This window comes from Mixophyes fleayi, chromosome 2 (genome assembly GCF_038048845.1).
Source record: "Mixophyes fleayi isolate aMixFle1 chromosome 2, aMixFle1.hap1, whole genome shotgun sequence".
Taxonomy (NCBI): Eukaryota; Metazoa; Chordata; class Amphibia; order Anura; family Limnodynastidae; genus Mixophyes; species Mixophyes fleayi.
Genome location: NC_134403.1, coordinates 204,299,968 through 204,324,002, shown reverse-complemented (window position 1 = coordinate 204,324,002; position 24,035 = coordinate 204,299,968). Strand labels below are relative to the sequence as shown.

At 40.9% G+C, this 24,035-nt stretch overlaps 1 protein-coding gene across 2 annotated transcripts in view; it reads left to right on the top strand.

Moving 5' to 3' along the window:
* Positions 1–11,243: 11,243 nt before the first annotated feature.
* Positions 11,244–24,035, top strand: part of MYOM3 (myomesin 3) — a 103,692-nt gene continuing 90,900 nt past the window's right edge. For both annotated transcript variants that reach the window (XM_075195389.1, XM_075195388.1), the window contains exons 1-2: positions 11,244–11,381; positions 13,928–14,055. In XM_075195389.1, the coding sequence (XP_075051490.1) occupies positions 13,946–14,055 (110 nt within the window). In that variant the 5' untranslated portion in view covers positions 11,244–11,381; positions 13,928–13,945. The remainder of the gene's footprint in view (positions 11,382–13,927; positions 14,056–24,035) is intronic.

Genomic DNA, 24,035 nt, shown 5'->3' with positions numbered 1-24,035 from the left:
GTCTAACACCAGCTGCATTAATAGTGGATATTGGATGCAGATCTAATACTAGCATAGTCGCCATGGCGTCAGTGATCAGATTTGTGACTGGGTGACAGCTTTCATACTTGCTAAGGATTGTTTAACAGTCAATTGTTGTAAACTACTAGTAGTCTTCTTCTTGGTCTGCTCCTGGGTTGAAGATCCACCCCCAGCAGCAGGAGCAGCAGCAGTGGGCCTAACGCTTAAGGATTCTTCTGAGGAGTCCTGGATAGGGGAGGAGTCATCTCGCTTTAGCAACTTGGATGCAGGACTAACTCTGATCACTTGTGAGGATATTGATGATGAAGGTGTTGTGGGTGTAGATTGCAGGTGCTGGAATCTAGATGAGAGAAGGCATGTAACTGATGCTGGACTGCTTGTTGTTATTTTTTTAGCATAAGTTTCTGATTTTCCCAAGAGTTTCCATGAAGTCGCTTCAAATGGCATAACATGGATGAGAATCCTAGATGGTTAAGGTCCCTACCTCTACTGACTGTGGCTTTACAATGCTACAAATGGCTAGACAAATGTTGTCAGAATTTGGGTAAAAATAATTCCACATATAAGAGGTAGATTTTTTTGGTCTTATGCCCAGGCATGACAATGGCCTTCTTCTTATCACTGGCAAGAACTGCTGCAATCTTTGTTTGAAAGTGTATGAAAATAGTATTGTGACCTGTGAGGTGGTCAAAATTGACTGCAAATGACTTGAAATTAGTGTTATTGAGGTTAATAATAATATAGGAACAAAAAACAAGCAAAATTATGTGATTTTAGCATATTTTAGCTATTTTTCTAAAAAATACAGATCCAAAACCAAAACCAAAACACACAAGGGCGGTTTTGCCAAAATCAAAACCAAAACCAAAACACAAAGTTAATCTAGATCCAAAAGCAAAACCAAAATCAGAACACAGGGGTCAGTGAACATCTCTATTTATAACCAAATGCTATTTCCTCTAATGAGAGGCAGGCATGTCATAGAATGTAAACAGTATTGACTGGGTTTCTTTACATTGTAGATATATCACTTGATAGCAGTTTCATTCTGAATCTGTGTGACTACATTGAACGGGCACGAGACACTGAGATGACATAAAAAATGTGCAGTATGGAATTCTGTGCTAATCCCTTACACCTGCTATACCACCATGTCACCAGCAACTCTAGCATGTGTCTGCTGTCAACAGAGTATCTTGGTGACAGGTGAAAGTCTGTATTTAAGAAGGCAAACTTCATCTACTATGCTACCAGTGTTTACCAGTTCTAAACAAATTTTGCTGGACAGTGCATTTTTATGGGAGAGCAAGGAAATTGTTACTGTAAGGTAAACATAAAAATTAACTAAAAATTAGGAGGTCAGTACTTTGACAAGCTAAAGGCACATGTATATGTATGTCTTTTACCTACATCCAAAACTGCAGCTGTTGGAGTTAGATTTTGAGTTGGTAGTACATTTGTTTTTTTTATGTGAGACACGCATTTTCATGATGTGTATGCACACGAAAAAAGTATTCATGTGTCTGTATCTTTAAATTACACTTTCTTAGACCTGGTGAGGGAGTCTGGAGGAGCAGGGGCGCACGGAGGATTGTCGGGGGGGGGGGGGTTTCTCCCCGCCGACCAAAAAAAAACAAAAAAAACACGAGAGAGAGCTGCTGCGCATGCACCCGCGCATGCGCAGCAGCTCCGTTTCGCCAGCGCTGTCCTATACAGCAGCCGCGGCGCTGTCTAAGAAGCGTCTGCGGTGGTGCTGAAGGGGGGGACCGAGTGTGAGCTGATGAAGAGGGGGACCGAGTGTGAGCTGATGAAGAGGGGGACAGAGTGTGTGCTGATGAAGATGGGGACACAGAGTCTGAGATGGCGAAGGGGGACACAGTGATATGGTGAAGGGGCACAGTGATATGATGAACGGGCACAATGTGATGGTGGAGGGGCCTAAATACATCATATGTTATTTTGACCCAACTACTTAAAAAACGGGACTACCCGGTAATTATTTTGGCTTAGGGGTGCCTTGGAAAAATGATGGTGACCCTAAGGGTGCCTTGAACTGAGAAAGTTTGGGAACCACTGCTGTAGAGCATTTATGAGGTTAGGTACTGATGTTGGATGAGAAAGCCTGGCTTTCAATCTGTGTTACAGTTCATCCCAAAGGTGTTCGATGGGGTTGAGTTCAGGGCATTGTGCGGGCCAGTCAAGTTCTTCCACACCAAACTCATCAAACCATGTCTTTGTACTCCTTGCTGCGAGATAAAATCAGCGAAGATTTACTGAAAAGTCCTGCTGCCGCAGGGAATTGAATCTGCCCCTTGTCTGTACTTAGGAACACCTAGTCCCACATATAGTTGTAGGATTATTGTTTTTAGATACGTATCTCTCAAAGAGGAGAAAAGTACATATTGCTATCTTTAACCAGCATCGTGGGAAAACTGAAATCAGTGAGCAGGTCCTTTCAGAGGTTCATAAAGGCAAAGTAAACCCAAATTAAGAGCCCCCACCACCACCTCTTTCTTTAAAATAAAATAAACTTTAAAAATGCATTTAAAATGTATTTTAAATTGATTTTTATGCTTAACTTTAATAAAATTTAATAATGAAATACTGTATACATATACTGATTACTGGGTTATTGGAAATTTCAAATAAGAAGTAATTTTCTAGCTTTTTTTCTGCAAATGCATCAATTTGGAAAAATCCAGCTTTCATGCCATGTCACAGTTAATATTGAACATGGCCAGCCCATTCAATCGCTCTTGCCCCATAGTTGAGTGATGATACTTTTTTACTGTTTTCAGCACACTGATTGTTCGTTCACCAGAAGCAACAGATGCTGGCAAATCGAAGGAAAATGTGCAAAATTGTGATGTTGGGAAACACCCCAGAAAGTCCTAGTTCTAGGATTTCTGTAAGAAGTTCCTTTGGCTTACTTTTCAACTTAAAAGTTTGTACTATAAATTTGCTTCAGGAACATTAGTTCATCACTGAAATCTTGGGCAATATCTTTCTTGTATTGTTGCTGAAAGTTTTCAGCTGCAGAGCACAGATCTTCATTACTAATTTTGTTGAAATCCCAAAGAAACAAAGACAAAATGGAGTCTACGACTACATAGAAAACGTTAACCTTATAGTGCTTTTCGGCATCTGTTTGGGTGGGTGAGTGGGGACTGGTGGAGAACTCAGTTGGAATTTCAATGCTTTTTGATAAAATTTTGCACTCTATGACGATCTCATCCCATTTATCGTGCATCTGATCAATGTCTTTGATAAGGCATTTGGGGGTAAATGTATCAAGGTCTGATTTTTTTTCAGCATTTTAAAATCGTGGCAAATCTCGGGTGATAACCCGTGATTTTAGGCCTCAAGTCGCCAGATTATTAAATTGCGATTTTTACTCTGATCTTAAAAATTGCTGGTCATCTCTGGTGATTTGCTGTGATGTCAAACACTCCCGTGTTTAGCTAACTCTCCTGCTCTCCTGTGTTGTCCTCATCTAGCAGCGCGTTTAGTAAACACATCACTGTTAAACTGTCTCTGTCTATACAGCCGCAGGTCCCAAAAGTGTAAAAACAAATACAAGTTAAAAAAGAAAAAATGTGTGTTCCCGCTCGTCCACTATTAACCCTATTAACCCTAGTGCTGCCTGCCTACTGCTGGCTGCTTGAAAATCAGAAAAAAAATTGCGTGGGGTCCTCCTGATTTTCACATAACCAGCATTAGGCAAACCAGCTGGGGTGGGTGGCACTATAGCAGGGGGACACGCGGCAGGGATACCCCTGCCATAATGACACATCAACCCCAGGCTGTTTTCAGCGCTGGGCTGGATTCCCTAAGGAGTGGGGTCCATCTAAAAACTGAGTGGGCACCTCCTCTAGGGACACCCAGATCAGTGCTAAAAGCACTAGGGCTCTTCCTACACCCCTGGGTGGTGGGTGTAGGGGTAATAATGATGAAAATTAAGTTAAACACATAAAAGGACACCATTTTTTTTCGTGAAACTACAAGTCCCAGCCAGCTCGGGCTGCCATAAACAGTGTGGGCATGCTGATGCTTGTATAACTACATGCTGGCACTTGGAGAACCACAAGTGCCAACATGCCCTGACACCAATGGCTGGCTGAGAACTGTAGTTCCACCAAAAAAAAAAACATCTCCCTGTTTTAAACCACATAATTTTAATAAAAATAATAAAACCCCAATAAAAACAATACACACCCTCATTCATACCACATACATTTATTTAAAATAAGAAAACCCCAAATTCTAATCAATCAGAATTCTTCTTCTTTCGTCAGCAGCTTTTAATCCAAAAATGCTTGAAAACCAAGTCCAAATAAATTTGTATTTCATAGTACCTGCTTGAAGGAAATTTCAGTTCTTCTGGCCAGGAGGGCCCCCTTGTTGATTGCAGTCTCCTTATCTTCAGCCCAGGAGGGGCCTCATATTTGTATTTCACTCCTGAACATGTTTGGTTTAAAAAAAAAGATGAGAGACGCCACAAAACAGAACACTGTACAAGCTCCGATACGCAACGAACTTAGCTCAGCCGCGAGGACTACTTATAGTATAAGGGTTTTTTTCAATGACAGCATGGGAAAATCGTGTTGATAGGTAATGAGCTTGCAGGCATTTTTGTCTCTCTTGCAATTCGCTTACAAGTTTAACATGCCTCAATAAAATCGAGTCATAAATACTGATAAGTTCGATTATACCTAGAAAGTTTCTATTAATACGGTCACCGATGCGAGAACTGAAAACAAAGAAAGCTAATCCCTGCTCAGAAATATAAAGAACAATATGCAGGATGCTATTAAGAATTTGTTTCCAGTAATTAGCCTCGATGGTACTTCCGCAAAGAGTAAACTGTCAATTGAAGTTTCAGATAATATTGCTTTGAAGGCTTTGATTGAGCAGATAAAACTGAAGTGTTTGCTGCACTTTTATTAAAAATGAAGCAAGGTGCACAGTGAAGATATTGTTTTGTTATACTGTTCTGTTATTTGGTATAAGGTTTTTCTTAAGTAGAAGATAAGGGAAAGCATGCCTGCTAGCATCTTGTGGAATGTTTTTTGGTACTTCGATACTTGGAATCTTAAGAAATTACTTCATTTGGGCAGCATCGCTTTTGTCAATAATACCAATGGCGATTAAGGTAAAAATTCCAGCAGAAATTACTTCTTGCTCTTCTGGTTCTCTGCGTTCTTGCTGTAGAGTTTTGTGGGGGTGTCTCCGGTGAAGACCCCCGCCAGCGCTGTGTCCCTGGAGGGACAGAAGATGCTGGAGCCGGTGCCCGTGAAGAGGGCGAAGATGTCCGCCAGCGCTGTGCCCCTGGAGGGGCTGAAGAGGTCCCCGATGGTGCCCAGCAGGAAGAAAGAAGAGGAGAAGTACTCACCCGTCCAGCGATCCAGCGGTGAGTATCGTGGCTTCTTTCCTGCAGGTCTTGTGCGCGGGGGAAGGATGAGCCAATCAGGGCTCATCTTTCCCCGCTGGCCAATCAGCGGCCGGGTGCGCGAGCCAATCGGCGTGGCAAGTTGAGTATCCTGCGCAGAGCAGGTAAGTATATTCAACGTTAAATTCGGACACTAGGCCCGGGGCCACGGTCGGGCACAAGGCCCGTGGGCACAGTGATTAGGGGCACAAGGCCCATTGACCTGGGCACTAGGCCCCGATAAAGTTAGTGGGCCAGTAGGCCATATTACTTTGATAAAGGGGACAAGCCCCTGTTAGTTAGACAGGGGGCGTGAGAGCCCAGGTGTACAAGGGCACAAGGCCCTTAGGTAGTTAGTGGCTTAGAGGCCATAGGAAGGCCACAGGGCCTGGTTAGGGGCTGGTAGCCCATAGGCTATAAAGGGCACGAGGCCCTAGTACATAGCTAGGGAGGCCACAGGCTTCAGTAGGCAGGGGCTAGGACCCCTAGGTAGCAGGGCACAAGGCCCTAGTTAGTGGGCTCAGAGCCCTGAGGCCCATTAATCAGAGCACCAGGCTCTGTGTATCTGGGCAGAGGCCCATGGTGTGAAGGGCAGAAGGCCCTGGTGGTGATGAGGTAGAGGCGTGGGAGCCTCGTGAGTGTAGGCGCGGTCCTGTGTGAGGTGAGCACACGCGGTTAGGATGTACAGTAGAGCGGAGGCTCCTGTGGTGCTGTAGCAACCGGCTGTTTGGCTAACAGCGGTGTGCTCTGGTAAGTAGCTTACAAAGTACTGTATATTGTATTCTGTCTGTGCGGCGGGTATTGTTGAATTACAGTATTTTGGGTGTGCTACGTAGTTGTGTCCAGGGGCAAGACGTCAGGCCCCCATTAAAGGTAGGCTCTTGATCCTGTGGTTTCCTGTGCTAACCCGTGCTGTGGGGACAAGTGTAGTTACCAGCATACACATAGTCAGGGGAGAACACACGTAGTTTTCCTGTCCCTTAGGTCCCCGGGGTCACACTGGTACCCAGAGGGGGTGGCTGAGTGAGTTGGTGGCAGTGCAGCACACCTTGAGGCAGTTCCAGGGGCGGCCGTGGTTCTGATCAAGGGTCCTCAAGGCCGGTTCCGTGCAGGTGGACCTGTGGTTCCGGACATAGAGACACGTGTGAGATACCCGAGTACAGGCAGTCGGGCGGTTCAGTTCGATCGGCTGTTCCGTGCGGCAGTCGGCCCGCGGGTTAGTGTGCTGTTCCACTGAGCCTCAGCCGGGCTTAAAGAATCGGTCCTTAGGGTCTGTGGGTGACCCCATAGCAAGAAGGCAGCTTCTTGGTACGACCTGGGTGAGGGGGTTAGGAACCGCCCTCCGGTTTAGTCCGTGAACACCGGCTGGTGTTCCCCGTAGTGTGTAAGTGAGCAGTTCCGTTAGTGCACCACACCTAGTTAGTCATAGTGGTTTAACTTAGTTGCGTTGCCGACCATTAGAACGTTGTTAGGGTCGGGTCGCTGTTGTAGTCAGTCCAGTTCTGTGGGTGCCATCTTAGTCTCACTGAGAGCGTAGAGGGAGGCTGTGTGTCCTTGTCATCCGCAGGTATCGGGGAGGTGCAGGAGAACCGGATCGGAAGTGGGAGTGTCCCGGTGAGTATTACGCTCGATTGCCCCTTTCGGTTAGGCCCTCACCGGCAGGTGTGTGAGGTACTTGAGGCGGGATTAGTCCTCGGACTAGTCTTGGTCTTAAGTGCCTGTAGTCCCCCGCGTCTTGGCAAGAACAAAGTGAGGAGGCGGCAAGTGAGCTTGGACTGACCGTGTCCTCGTTCTTTGCCGTAGTCTCGGACAGCCCTTACCTGGTAGGCACGGCCGTAATCTCTGTCTCTTCCATAGAGGGACGTGGTTGGAGTTGACAGGGGTTGCAGCTGCTGATCTGCTGGGATTGGATCGCAGCTGGAATATCGGAAGCGGACTGGAGGTGACCATCGTTTTCAAGGTAAGTTCTTTTGTGTTGCGTCTGTCCCTGTTTTCCCCGCAGGGGGCGTTACAGTTTCTGGATTGTAAAATGGATCCTCTGCTTCTTGTGTAGGCGGACTTGACAGTATCGCTGTTGGCACATTTCCTTCTTGACAAATGTCTTCATTTACATGTTGAACTTCAGTGTCAGGCATTGAATTTGGAACAGAATTGTCATGTTTTGCAGTTGCGGTGGTTTGACTGGTATCACTTTCAACTGGGTTTGATCCTGTTGTTCCTGATCCTTAAGCACTTGTTGTTGGATCACTTGGGTGAGAAGCATATTCTTGTATCGGTAATTTAAAAAATGTAGTTATTGGACTTGACTTTTTAGATATGGCTTCCAGTGATTGTTGTCGTCTTTTAGATGACTCACTTTCAAATTTCCTCCACGATATTGTATGTTTTTTCTTAATATTCTGAAACATCAATTGTATAAAAATGATTATTATTATTTGTTATCGAAATTATAAATTTCTGGAAACCGAATACAAATACGCATGGAGGGAGGGGTTAAAGGCTTTATGTTACGCCTCCCCCCTGACCACAGCTTACACTGCCCCATCACACCTCACTGTTTACCCCACTGCTCACTCCCTCCCCAACAACTCACACTGTAAAAAATCCCCTTCACATAGGCGGGCAATGCATAGATTAATCAGGGAGGAGTGATGTTTGTGCCAGGAGGCTATTTAAGCTGGTAAATACATGAGAACACAGCTTTGAAAAAGTTTGCATCTGGCAAATAAAATGCATTACCTGACATATAGATTTATAACCAACAATGTATAGCCCTATTTAATCCTTATTTTGTTTAAGCATATCCTTAAATCTATCCCAAGCATGTTTAAATTGCTCTACTGTATTAGCCTCTACCATGTCTGATGGGAGGTTAATCCACTTATCCACTACTCTTTCTGTGAAGTCATTTTACCTCAAATCTCCTCTGAAACTACTTCCTTTCAATTTCGGTGCATGTCCTCATGTTCTAGTACTTCTCTTCCTTTGAAAAATGTTTCCCTCCTGTACCTTGTTAAAACCCTTGATATATTTGAAAGTTTCTATCATGTCCCTTATTCCCTTCTGTGCTCCAAACTATACATATTTTTATTCCTATACTTTTAAACTATACTTTTATTTTTTCCGGGTAAGTTTTGTGCTGAAGGCCATGCACCATTTTAGTTGCCCTATTTTTTAAAGTCTCTAATGTTTTTATATCCTTCTGGAGATATGGCCTCCAGAATTGAACATAGTATTCTAGATGAGGCCGTACCAATGACCTATACAGTGGCATTATTACTATTTTTCTGTTACTGATTCCTCCCCCTATGCAACCAAGCATCTGACTGGCCTTTCTCATTGCTTTGTTGCATTGATTACCTGCCTTTAAGTCACCTGAAATAGTGACTCCTAGATCCCTTTCTTCCTTCGCAGTTTCCATTAGAGTGCCATTAATACTATATTTAGCCTTTGGTTTTTTGAGACCCAAGTGCATGATTTTGCATTTTTTGGGCATTAAACTGTAGTTGCCACGCTCTTGACCATTCCTCTAGTCTACGTAGATCTTCAATTATTTATTATTTACCCGTCCTGGTGTGTCTACCCTGTTGCATATCTTTACGCTATCTGATAAAAGGCATACTTTCCCTTCTTTACCATTTACAATGTCACCAATTAAAATATTAAAAATCACTGGTCCAAGTACAAATCCTTGGGTACTCCACTGGTAATCATAAGCTTTTGAGTTTATTTAACGTGGGACAGTATCAAAAGTACTAAAATCTACATAAGCTACATCTATGCCACCCCCCCTTGATTTATGAGTTTAGTCACTCAGTTAAAAAAGTCATTAATAATTGTTTGACAAGATCTCCCTACAGTAAATTCATGCTGTTTGGGATCCTGTAAATTGCTGAATTTTAGATATTCTACTACTCCTTCTTTTAAGAGTGTTTCCATCAATTTCTCTACCACTGATGCAACGCTTACTAGTCGGTAGTTTCTTGCCTCTTCCTTGCTTCCACTTTTAGTGGGACTACATTCACTCTTTTCCAGTCCTCTGGAATTGCTCCTGTAGCCAGTGACTGGTTGAATAGTTCTGTTAATGGTGTTACCAGCACCCCTTTAAACTCTTAGGGCTAGATTTACTAAGCTGCGGGTTTGAAAAAGTGGGGATGTTGCCTATAGCAACCAATCAGATTCTAGCTTTCATTTTGTAGAAAGCACTAAAGAAATGAAAGCTAGAATCTGATTGGTTGCTATAGGCAACATCCCCACTTTTTCAAACCTGCAGCTTAGTAAATCTAGCCCTTAGTATCCTTGGATGTATTCCATCTGTTCCAATGATTTATCCACTTTTAGTTTTGAGAATTATGTTAGGACCTTCTCCTCTGTGAATGTAATCTACCTCATTTTTATGAATATGCTTGCAACTTAACCGTGGCCCCTTCCCCTCTCTTTCTGCAGTGAATACTGAGCAAAAATAATTATTAAGATGATCTACTACCTCCTTGTTGCCCGCAACAAGAACCTCACACTCTGTCTTTAGTCTTATTATTCCTCCTTTTATTTTTCTCCTTTCACTTATATACCTAAAAAAAAAGTTTTGACCCCTTTACCTACTGACTGGGCCATTTTATCTTCAGCTTGTGCCTTTGCACATCTGACCACAATCTTAGCCTCCTTGGGCCTGCTTCATTAAGTAAAGCAAACAAAAATGAGTAACTTTGCACCTTGGCAAAATCATGTTGCATTGGAGGGTAAGGTAAATTAAAAAATTGGGGACAGATTTCTAATTGGGTAAGGGCATGTCCTAGATCAACTTTAAATGTCAGTGTAAAAATAAAGCTATCAAGTATTTGTGCCTACATGAAAAAGCAGCCAGTATTTTCCTTATGTGCAAAATAATAATCTGGGGCCTGATTCATTAAGGATCTCAAATGAAGAGGATACTCATTTCAGTCTCCTGGACAAAACCATGTTACAATGGAAGGGGTGCAAATAAGTGTTCTGTTTTACACATAAGTTAAATACTGACTGTTTTTTCATGTAACACAGAAATATTTGATAGCTTATTTGTACACTGAAATTTAAAGTTGATATTTGTGTGTTACATGAAAAAACAGTGCGTACGCATTGCAATGTGTTTTAACAGTATATCTACTTGCATATATATGTTCTGTGCAAACTATTGGGACACATACGTGTACTTTTAATGCAAAGCCTATGCCTTGTGAGACATCACTCTCAGTCGGCATTTGTACCTGTCCTTTAGTGGGTGCAAATGATACAGGTGAAACCAAACGTACTTACAAGAAACACAGGACTTGAAAAGTCCACATCTGTATTGGAACTCCCTTACTGTACACGGCCTACGTTAGTTCGCCCCTTCCGCCTCTCAAGTAGTAGGCATTTGTAAACTGTACTAAATAAGTGATAACTAGAATATGATTGCTTGCTATAGGCAACATCTCCACTTTTTCAAAACCTGCAGATTAGTAAATATACCCCATAAACTTCTACATAAGTGAATAGATAGTGGCAGTTTGCATTCAGTGACTACCCTTTTGAGAAGTCAGCTAAATTTTAGCCCAATGGGTTAATTTTCCTCTTTGTGTCACTGTACTGGATTTAATCCACTGTTGATCAAACCCCTCCCAATGGCCTTTCTGAAATCCATTTTAATCCCTAGTATATTTTTATCTTCACAGTGTATTCTTTCATACCGTTATAAAATAGAAGATGCAGTGTGCACTGAAACCTTTGTTGAAATTAACCCAGAGATTGTTTGGGATCATGGTTCAAGAGACTCATCCACTCAGAGAGCAGCTATTTTTATGATGCTTAGAATCAGACTCTTTTTTTTTTAAGTGCCTTTCTGATGTCACCAGCAATGGAAAAGGACATTAGTGTTATACCCTGACTAGAACGCTCTAGGAAAGTCACAGTATTTGTGAGTATAATTTCTTTTTATTATATGCAAAAATCTACCATGTTTTTAATGTGTATGCATGCATCATTTATTTACATAGCACCATCAGTAAGTGTAATACAGTAAGTAAAATGAATCAGATTATAGTGTAAATAGTTTATCATTACAAAAATGGATACACTGCAGAAATTACCATTTAAACGTAATATGGAAGGAATAGAGACAGATATGTGCTAATCTATATGCTAAGTAGATAGTGTTTCTAGAGGTCAGCGTTCAGCTGTTTCTTGATTGAACAAATGTACGACTTCATTAGGAGAGCATTACAGATGCTATATGATGTTACAGTCACATCAAGACATTGGAAACTTTAAAAAGCTTTTTGAGGAGCAGTTAAAAGAAACCAATACAACACATTTAAAGGCACTACAAGCGGCAATCAATCTAAATAGCTATATATGTTAAATGGCTTCATCAATAATAATCAGTTACCGCAGCAAAATTACATCTACAATACATACAGTCACAAATCAATGAACCAGTAATAAAGTATAAAGAGGATACATAGGAGAGGTAAGAGTGAAGAATGAAAGGTGATAGATTCTGCCTCTGAGTAGTTGAATAAGTAGCATATAATGCAGGTGGAGATTTTATTATTACCCATATGAAGAGAATTATATTAGCCATATGAAAAGACATGTAGAAACTGTAGAAAGTCATTACAGCCCACATAAAATGTTACATTGATTTGTACCAAAATATCCTTGAAAATACATGGGGTGCAGCAAAAATGTTAAGCCATGAATAGTACTGAAATGGTTAGGTCAGGATGTTTATTAATTGTAAAGGAGAGGAAATTGACTTTTAACTGCTAGTAGCAGTAAGTGCAGAAGAATGAAGATTTAACATTACATAGGAAAAGCAGCAAGAATTTTCATTGATAAATACGTAACAGTGTACATACAACTTATACGTTTTAAGAAATATTATTCATTGTCTTTTTCCTTTGATTTAATTTGTATCATCAGAATATCAGTGTGGTAAAAAGTCATTTTGATGTATTTGGTCCCCATAAAAAGTACAATTAAATTGATAATTGAATTTTTTGCCAATACTTCCAGATATTAAATTTGTGAAAACAGATCGATTTGAGTTTAACCTGTAACAGATTGGTGATACAATATGACATGAATTTGCTCGTTTTATTTATTTATTATATTTTAATTTCAGTATATCTGAGGGCATATACATAACCTGCCCTTGCAATATACAGTATATTCTAAATGTAGAATCATATGAACATCAGTGGAATATCAAAAGAAAATCTACCTCACATGAACTCTATAGACACTTAAAATGCTTAACGGCTGACATCTTTACTCCCTTTATCCTCTTAACCTTATTTTAACCATTCCTGAATAAATGACATAACACCTTAGTGGGGCAAAATTAACAGAGTTTATTTTGAAGGTATGGTGGTGGAGAAAAAGAGCAGTCAGATCGATATCCGCCAGGCAAACCAGGGTGCCCCAGCATTAACCATGGGACACCCACAGATGGGGGACAACCAACACACCCTGGGCGCATATATCTACCTTATATGGGGCATGGGGCATTCCCGCCGGGCACTACAGAACTTGCAACCCTGCTGGGCTAACGGAATGCAACCACAAAACAACCCACACGGGTAGTACTTGGACTGAGACTATAACCGACTCCATCGCAGAGAGGTGGGTTAAGGGTGCCCACTACCGTAATGTGCGCCCTAACCACTGGCCGTTGATTGCATTGCATTTTCCGGCAACTTCAGCATCCTGACAGCCACCAACAACACCATCTGTAGCAGAACCGGCTCCATCAGTATAGAAACAGCCTGCATCCCCCAGCAGGCCCTAATGTCATCCAACCAGGGAGGGTGGGTGGGCAACGTCCAGCAGCCAAGAGACTGCTTAGCTCTCCGCCCATCTAACTTATGTGCTATGCCTGGTCCTCCCATATGACATCAGATGGGCGTACTCCCTTTAGTTAAACTATTAACCCCAGAGTACTAACTACAGTTTAATGATCCAGCCTTAGCTTTTTGATTCATTTGAGCTTAATACAGCCCTCATTTCTCATTACTCATACACACAATGCATCAGAAAAATGCTTTGGAGAAATCATCATTTGAAGCTCTGTGTTAGTTTCCTTGTGGCATATATAAATAGCCCTTTGCCCAGAACCATTGGAGCCCAGTTTTTCTGTTGACAGTTCTGGAGCTGCTTCAGTGTGAGATATGAAAGTTTATTTAATGACTGACCAACAAACAGAGAGATAAAAACAGAACAGCCAGACTACACCTTTTCATAGACGTCTGGATGGTTGTCCAGGTGGAGGCACAATGATACATTTCCATTGCTCCAGTTATTTAAAAATATATGTTATAAATTATTTACATCTATGAATTGTACATGAAATAAATATGAACATAACTAGAAAAAGTAAGGATTGAATATTCATGTGAAATACAAGGCTACACTGTAAAGAACAGACAGATATTTTGTATATTTTGTCTTCTCTCCTTTTAGGCCCAGCAGGCTTCATTTATGATGGAGAACAGTGTCACATATTGCCATACACAGGAAGAGGAGTCTGAGACAAAGAAACGTAGACTTCAAATGGGAACATCGACTCTGAAGAAGAAATTTAGAACAAGGTCTATATGTGCCCATATATATCTGAATGGTTTGTTTCTGTCTTAGGGTAGTGCCTCACAGACACTTTGTGTGCCTGCTTATTATACTCTTCATTTAAACACTCTACTTGACTACACATAGCAGGCTGTATAATTACCAGGTCAGTCACATTAGATCTGGCAAACCTTTGACAAACAGAGAAAGCAGGAGGTGTGTGTCTTTGGTACACTATACAGACCAAATAATTGTCTTAAAACATTAATATTAAAGTCACAAATATACTGTATTTCTTTTATTTTACTGATTTTAAGACATATATTGCAAAAAATTTTAGTTGGACACTAAATACATCTAAATATTTTCAGACAACTATTCTGTAAAGTGCACCACGAGACCCATACCTCAATGGTCACTTCTAAGTTGCTAGTGGTAGCACCTCCCTATTATAATGAAATATATTTTACATGATGAATTTGTAAGTGAGTGAACTGCTTTGAGTAACATATAATCCGATGCAGTTGGTACTTCTATTCTATGTATTGATATCTTGTAAACTCTTTTAGGTCCATTTACAAAAGTGCAAGAATTTGAGCCTACTGGCCAAAATGTGTTTTGAGATGTTATACACCCCAATTTGCAATTAAATACAAGAGTTTGAGGGGCCAAGATGGCAGCGTTTGTAGGGGTGCAATATTTTGCATATTCTGGTAGTAGTAATGGATAGTAGAGGCATAACTAGATATAACTCTACCATAGGAAAAATGAAATATCGCCCTGCCTCCAAGCTCAGCTCCATTGCTATAGCTGAACCTGGGAAAACATTATCCTTTTCTACTTTCCAATTTCTCAGTCACTAACTAGCAAAACCTTTCTCTATGCTTTGTACTTCAGAAACAAATACAGCCCATACTTCACAGCAGACATACTCAATGTCATTACACATATCACCTACTAAAATTCATTGTACTGCAAAATACCAACCCCCAAAGACATTTTATCTTCTTGCTGCTAAATTAAAAGGACAGAGTCACTGCTTTGGAAGCCCACCATATGGGTGACACCAGATTGATGTTGTTCCCTGAATTCCCGGCTGAGGTCTAATACTGGAAAGATTTTATGGCTGTGGAATCCTGACAGAGGTAGAGGCTTCCAGTGTGAATACAATGGAAAGTAAATTGTGGAAGTAAGTGAACAGCTCACAGTAGTAGGTAGTGAGCAATCAGAATGTATTTGGCAGAATCAGGTCATGATACAAAGGCACACTGGATCAATCAGGAACTGAAGACTAGGTAATGCTGGTATTCAGGTATAACAGAGGGAGTACAGGTACAAGTAGACTGGATTACCTGATTTAGCCACTGAAGCAGGAGATACTGGTGTCCAGGTATAATAGATGGAGTGCAGATACAAGGAGATCTGGATTTCCAGGTTAAGCTGGGAAGCTGAAGACTCCACGCTTGACAGGTGACTGCAGATATTGGATGTCTGTATTGCCAGATAACGCTGAGAAGCTGGAGAGTGTGGTTTTCCAAGTTAGACAATGGACTGCAGATATTGGATGTCTGGAGACACCGGATGATTCACAGGAGAATGAGGCAAAAGGAGAGTCAGACAAGCCAGAGTCAGAAGCTGTGAGATCCACAAACAATACCAGGGAGTAAACAGGAGCAAAGTCAAGTGAAGCCAGGGTGTGGGTCATAGTCAAAGGTGCCAAACGGTGGAACAGGCAGAAGTCAAATAATCAGGAGAACAACTGGTACAAATCACAGGAGTAGTGACAGAGACAAGAAGCAGCAAACAATTGATCAACTGCATGGAGCAATGTTTGAGGTGAGTATATAAGGCAGTGAAACAAGTGCAGTTGATGATCAGGGAAGGAGGCTAATTAATGCAGGTGAGGTGGAAATGTCCAATAGCAAAACAGCTTTACCTCTGGTAGCATAGAGGTACTGCAGGCCAGATACAAATTAAGATCGGAGTTGTAATAAAAGGTATATGTTACTCCATGTTCTTCATAGTGGAGCTACATGGTCATGATGGCAAATCCACATGCCTCTTTACTTCCTTTGAGGAGGCTTCCTTGTGGATAGACATTTTGTTGAGAGTAAAAAAGCTACTTAATATATTCTGTCTCTGGAGGTACCTTGCCTTTACCTAGATTCACGTGGGCCAAATTACCTGATCCTATATCACCATCATATACCATGGTTAAAGGTACACTGGGGGGGGTGCTTCACAAGATGAAGCAAGCATAATGTATACTTGGCTGTGATTTTGATACCATTCCTTTCAAAGCAACACAAGCTTCTTCTAAGTTACATTGTAAATGCAGGTAGCGGTAGTGTTAGATGTGTTCTTACCATGAGTTATTGGAATGCTGCATGTTTGTTTTCTGTCCCACTCCATTGTTTCCAGTCTGGTCCTATAGCCTGATCATTGGTACCTTAGCTCCCTCATGTGTGAGTTAGTAATGTTCATTTCCTATGGCCATCATATCTTAGATTAGATGCTTATCATCGAGCATTCAGGTCCTAAATACAAATAGAAATAATTGCCTGAGTTTAATTTCCTGGGAGAATGCATCTATCTTGTTGTTCTGTAAGTCACTTCCCTTTTAGTTTCTGTATCTTATGCTCAGTCTGGATGTTATGTTAGACCAGTGAGGGACAACATGAAGTAGATTGAGGGTCACAAGAACAGCCCTCCAGACTTCAAAGGGGCCACACAGAGGATGAAGGGAGTGCACAGTGCACTCCCTCCTCCGGGTATGCTGCATGACCTCCCTGCACTGTGCAGAGGAGATCATGTGACAAGTAAGTCAGCTGCCCCATTGTAATAAGATTGGGAGAAGCCAGCTTGGAGGGTGGGGCCCAAAATAAAGCTCACGGGCCACCCGTTGCCCACCGCTGTGTTAAACTGATGCTCAAAATAGAGATACCTCCTCTTTAGTTGATTGAACCTCTGCTTGTTCCTTGGAAAACATTTGAAAATGGAAACATGCTGATATTTATATGCCACTCTGCACACATAGATCCCTTGGACCTTATTTATGATACTGTTCACACATTACAGATAGTCTCACGACTAGAGTTGGTTCTCCTGGCAACCCAAGGGCCAGGCCTCTTCTGATTGGGTTTCTTATCCAGAATGGGGACAAACAGTGTAAAAAAAATACAGTCTTTACCTATATTTTGGGAGTCTAATGTAGGTTCAGCCAACAAATATATTGTACTGGACGCTTCTAAGGCTATCCACAGGTTAGAATATATCTCAGTATTTGAAGCACAGACACTTGTTTGTGTTCAAGTGGACTATCCATGAATTGTCACTTGTAAAAGTGTTCCTCATCCAAAAATGTCCGATACCTCAAATCCATTTATGAACAGTGAGATCATAATGGTAAAATTGTAACATCGTTGGCTCAAAATCAGGACACTATAACCAGTGTCCCTTCCATTCAGAATAATAATATTGACATGATCTTTTTACTCTTTTCTTCAGTCTTAACAAAAAATAAGAGACAAGATAGGAGCCACATTGGCCTTCAAATTAATGCACCCACAAATCGTTTTAGCAAGGAAATGCAGATGAGACTTTAGCATTGTTAGCAACCTGCACTAATGCACATTGCAGCACCGAGTGTTGCCTTAACTGAGGCTGCTGTGAATTTCAAGCCTCACATTAGTAAACGGGCTCAGATTCTGGAGAGTACTCTTAGCAATTCAGAAGTGGTACATAGTCCCATCATGGAGAAAACACAGTTTATCCAGCAAGTGACATGATCTACTTTTATGTCTGGGACAATTAGACGACATTGCCACTGATCTTGTTATTGACATGTTTACTGATATCTTACTAGATGGCCTTTCTGAGGCAAAGAAGAGTGCATTGACCGGTGGCGACCAAATTTCCAATGGAAGAAATGCAGATAATTATCCTGCTGATATCAAAATGCTGACAGTGTGATTGTGGACAATGACAATGCCAACAATCACAATGCCGACATTAAATGAATAATGCCTGCAGGTCTGGTGGCTATATAGCCGTCAAAGTCGCTGCACAAAAACAGTTGCACAAAACAGTATTCAGAAAATAATTAAAACAGTAATAAAAGTTAGAACTACTCCTCCCAAAACAACTTGTGCTGGCAACTGGTCGACCAACTAGCCGTCGGCACACAAAGGGTTAAAAAAAGTGTGGTCAAACCCGCTCCCCAATCAGATTAACCCTAGTGCTGCCAGCCTAATGCTTGTACTACCCTAGGCACGTGTCTCCACAGCGGGCATAACAAAATGGGTATGTGCCTAGTGCTTCTGAAGAGCCAGGCTGTCAACAACATCCCTCTCCCCCATCTCCTCACCTACCCTGACAATACCCTAGCACTGATGTAAGCACTTGCCACTCACTTCTGTGAGCAAGACACTCCTTCCAACGTTTCCGACAGTTGGGAAAAGTCCTGGCTGGCCGAATAATTTCCCAGAATCAGGACTTTTTTATCTGAATAATTAGGATGTATATGAATGTTTCAGGGACACTGTTTAAAAGGCATAGCTGTGCAGGAATTAAAATTCTCTTAAGAAGCCCATAGAGACCTTTCTCTTTTAATACAACCATGAAGAATGAGCAAGAAACTGACTACATGCCAGTTTATAAGGTTATGGTCATGTGATGGTGACTGTTACACTGTTTATTTTTGTTTGCTTGATGGAGATTCTTCTGATCTACAGGTAGAGGTTTTCTTGTTATCTGCTGAAGTTTGTCTGAATCAGGTCCTATTATTACTAAATTATTTGAATTATCTGATTTTTAGAAATCAGCGCAAATTTGATCTTTGGATGGATCAATGAACTGAACTGAAAAATTAAAAATCCAAGAACTGTCAGGATGATTTTAATAACCACACTACAAAATTCACATGTATGTACTTCCACTTTTAGAGACAGAGACAGAAATGTTCACAATTGGAAGAGAGTGGCTACAGGATTACAGAGTATAACCGCCTTTTACTCCTGAGCAAAATAGAGCCAATATAGACACAACATATCTAGAAATTTAGTATAAACTAAGGTTACAGATTTTATTTATGGTAGCACAAATATGTGCCAAGTAATGCTCTATTTCCTTAAAGTTCAGGGGGATAAAATAACATTGCATGGCCAAATGGCTCTTAAGGGGTTTCAGTGTGATTATATTACCATCATGCCTGTTAGTTTTGATGATGATGTGAGTCACATTAAGGTGTTATTTAAACTGGTTTGAACTTTAAACTAAACCATTCACTACCAAGACTGCTGTGTTCTAATGTCAATCATAATCTTTCTTTATAGAAAATGTAGTATCATGTGATATATTAAATGTATTTTGCTCCTACCACTCATCACTTTTAAGATAAATACCAGCCATACCTTTTTAGTAACCACAGAGTACTACCACAAAAAGTGCTGCATGTGATAGGTCCTGGCTGAACACTGTTATATTTACCGTGATTGATAGGCTCACCTAGCACATATAGCCTTAGCATGTCCTATGCTGTTATATTATATTATCATAGTATAACACTTTATAATCAACCTAATAGGTCAGGGAAGCCCAGGAAAGTTGGAATCTGGGAACTCTGTCAAACACAACAAGCTATACAGTTTACATTCAGGACCTGACACAAGTATAGAACCTGTAGCGTTCAGCACTTGTGATTATAATATAGCTAGACAATATTTTTTAAAATAAGATAGCATTTAAAGTGATATGGGATATGTTACAAATACATTTTCGATGAAGAGCCCCATTAAAATCATTAAATGCGACTACTTGCAGTCCAGCTGAACCAACATCCTCCCAAAAAAAGGAAAATGACAACGAAATCAATAAGAAGGGCACACATGGGTCTTTGAATAAACAACCAAATATAAACTGGCTAGATCATACCAAACATTCAAAGATATTTTGGAGACTGCTATGCTCCTTTTTCAAGCTGCTTCATGCTCTTGGTATTAAACAAGTAATAAAAGTAATACCATTCTAGCATATTGCTGCCAGCTATCTCACACTTATACTGCACTAAACAAGTCATCCACAGCAACTCACTCTGATAGCAGTAAGGACTATATGTGTACTGTGTTAATCCAACCGAGAAACAGACCAGAAATAAACACAAAAAAAATCCATAGAAATTCATAATACCACAAGTAATGCCATATATTTCATGTGTTTAGTAGTTCTGTCCGTAACAACATTTATAACAACAGATATTGTGCATTTAAAACTGAAAAGTTTTTTTGACTGCAAACTGCTGTAGAGCAATCACCAACGTAGAATGGAATCTGGTAATTAGTATTGCAGAGGTTTTCAATGTCTTTGTTTTTTTTTCTGTGCAGATTCATGTATCTAAAATAGGTGTGGTGTTGTCGCCATTACACACTTAACCGCATGCTGCAGAATGGTTCCAGTTCGTCTATGGAAAGAATACAGGAGCTCGTAACATCCAGACTCCTGCTTTCTTTCTCCTGTCCTGTGTGCCTGCAGAGTAGAAGAAGAAATAGGTGAAATGAAGGGGGGTGAAGAGGAAGGGGAGGTAGGATCTGGAAAATTAGAGGAAAGTTCAGGAGATGATGTTGCCTACTACCCCTTCAGGGAGTAGTGATGGTAAATTAGTGGTGTTATTATCTGTAACATGGACAAGATGTGTTGCCTGGATGGAAGGACTTCTATCACCCAGACAGAATTCTTTAAAAGCCTGGCAGGCCGCTGTACAGGGTGACAACCATACCAGGACAGTGCTTGCTGGTCTAAGTTAGGAATGTTGGGCATCAACCCAAGTAACTGACTGCTGCCCACATAATAGTCATCTCCTCAACTCCAGAGCTCCATTTACTGTCACACCAGCAGCAAATGACACAAGACAATCAGGGTTTCAGGGTCTGAGTAGCAGACCAAACATTTGTGGCCCTAGAGTACAGCATGAGTACAGTCTGGTGCCAGTTTATTTAATATACCTAACACCTGCTGCCACATTCCATCACTGTAAAATGTCTACATGACGCTGCCTTAGACAAGATCCTCATCTCCAAAAACACACCAATTAAGCAGGTGCATAGGGTTACAAGTAATTGAGTGTATAATCAAAAGTATAATAAAGAGTAAAAACCCTAACATTTAACTTTTACAACATCAGGTCAAGGCTGTTCTTACATTAGACTTTGCCTATACCTCTTAACAGAACAATCAATACAAAAAAAGGCTTTGAAAAAGCTCATTCAGAATGAAACACATCAGGAAGAGTATATGGAAACGATAAGAGAAGGCTGCCACTTTTATTGAGAAAGATTTTGATGTGCCACACGCAGCTGTAGCTAGAGTCATGTCCTGTGTGTGATTTCGTAACAGGAGTCCTGTTCTACAATCAAAAGAGGTATCTCATATGAATAGTCTATTTAATTGCCCTTAGAGGTTGGACTTTCCAGTTCTTTCAAACCTTTATGTGGTGATTTCACTCTCTCTGTTTTCCAGGATCTTTTTTGATGTTGTGTTTTGATTAATAAATGTTTACTGTGTTTTTTAAAGATCGCTTGCAGCTGCCTTCGTTCACAGATTTCTGCCATTTGTATTATTAGTGATTTAATAGGTCTAGAGTGCTGTTTTGATGTGAAGGTCCTCATCTTGCTTTATGACATGTGCACCCTGAATTGGTCTAACCAACCCTGATTTAAGAAAAAAATGGCAAAAATAAGCCTTAACATAGTCAAAATCAGATAAATCTCTTACGGTTTAAAGGTCCGAGGTATCTATTCTTAGTAGAGATGGGCGGGTCCGGTTCTCCGAGAACCGAACCCACCCGAACTTTGGGCATCCGAGTACCGAGCTGAGCAGCTCGGTACTCTCCCGCCCATTCCGAATCCAAATCGAGGCCGAACGTCATTGTGACGTCGTCGGATCTCGGGGCTCGGTTCTCGCGATACTTCAACTTTATAAATACACGCCTCCACAGCAATCCATCGCCATTTGACAGAGGGAGAGAGCAGGGTGTAGTCATAGGCTAATTAGAGCAGGGACAGAGAATACAATATTGTTCTTGCAATTGCTCTAACCAAAATCGCTAGTGCAGAGAGGAGGATAGAGGTTTATTATTTTTTCTTCATATTTGGCACTCCCCAGCGCTTTTGGGGTGTCCCCCATAATTGTGCATAAATATTTCTGGCTGTCAAAAGTCATATCTGTCAGCAGTATCTACTAAATAATTTTTAGCACTCCTCAGTGCTTTTGGGGTGTCCTCCCTAATTGTGCATTAATATTTCTGGCTGTCAAAAGTCATATCTGTCAGCAGTATCTACTAAATAATTTGTAGCACTCCTCAGTGCTTTTGGGGTGTCCTCCCTAATTGTGCATTAATATTTCTGGCTGTCAAAAGTCATATCTGTCAGCAGTATCTACTAAATAATTTTTAGCACTCCTCAGTGCTTTTGGGGTGTCCTCCCTAATTGTGCATTAATATTTCTGGCTGTCAAAAGTCATATCTGTCAGCAGTATCTACTAAATAATTTGTAGCACACCTCAGTGCTTTTGGGGTGTCCTCCCTAATTGTGCATTAATATTTCTGGCTGTCAAAAGTCATATCTGTCAGCAGTATCTACTAAATAATTTGCAGCACTCCTCAGTGCTTTTGGGGTGTCCTCCCTAATTGTGCATTAATATTTCTGGCTGTCAAAAGTCATTTCTGTCAGCAGTATCTACTAAATAATTTGTAGCACTCCTCAGTGCTTTTGGGGTGTCCTCCCTAATTGTGCATTAATATTTCTGGCTGTCAAAAGTCATTTCTGTCAGCAGTATCTACTAAATAATTTTTAGCACTCCTCAGTGCTTTTGGGGTGTCCTCCCTAATTGTGCATTAATATTTCTGGCTGTCAAAAGTCATATCTGTCAGCAGTATCTACTAAATAATTTTTAGCACTCCTCAGTGCTTTTGGGGTGTCCTCCCTAATTGTGCATTAATATTTCTGGCTGTCAAAAGTCATATCTGTCAGCAGTATCTACTAAATAATTTGTAGCACTCCTCAGTGCTTTTGGGGTGTCCTCCCTAATTGTGCATTAATATTTCTGGCTGTCAAAAGTCATTTCTGTCAGCAGTATCTACTAAATAATTTTTAGCACTCCTCAGTGCTTTTGGGGTGTCCTCCCTAATTGTGCATTAATATTTCTGGCTGTCAAAAGTCATATCTGTCAGCAGTATCTACTAAATAATTTTTAGCACTCCTCAGTGCTTTTGGGGTGTCCTCCCTAATTGTGCATTAATATTTCTGGCTGTCAAAAGTCATATCTGTCAGCAGTATCTACTAAATAATTTGTAGCACTCCTCAGTGCTTTTGGGGTGTCCTCCCTAATTGTGCATTAATATTTCTGGCTGTCAAAAGTCATATCTGTCAGCAGTATCTACCAAATAATTTTTAGCACTCCTCAGTGCTTTTGGGGTGTCCTCCCTAATTGTGCATTAATATTTCTGGCTGTCAAAAGTCATATCTGTCAGCAGTATCTACTAAATAATTTTTAGCACTCCTCAGTGCTTTTGGGGTGTCCTCCCTAATTGTGCATTAATATTTCTGGCTACCAAATAATTTTTAGCACTCCTCTGTGTTTTTGGGGTGTCTCCCATAATTGTGCATAAATATTTCTGGCTGTCAAAAGTCATACCTGTCAGCAGTATCTACCAAATAATTTTTAGCACTCCCCAGTGCTTTGCGCTCAGAATGGATTCAAAGCAGTCCACATATGATCAGAATGAGCAACCAGGTACTGTCACCAGTTCTGATGTTAGTGTTCCCAGTACGTCATCTGGCCAAGGCGATGTCAAACAACAGAGTGTTTCCAAATTAGTGCAAAAAACAAAAAACAAAAATTTTTTTACTGTATTGAAGCGAAAAAGAAGTGTAACTGAGCAAAAGTTAAGTGACAATAAAAAAAAAATTGCAAGCATGCCATTCTACACACGCAGTGGCAAAGAGAGAATGAA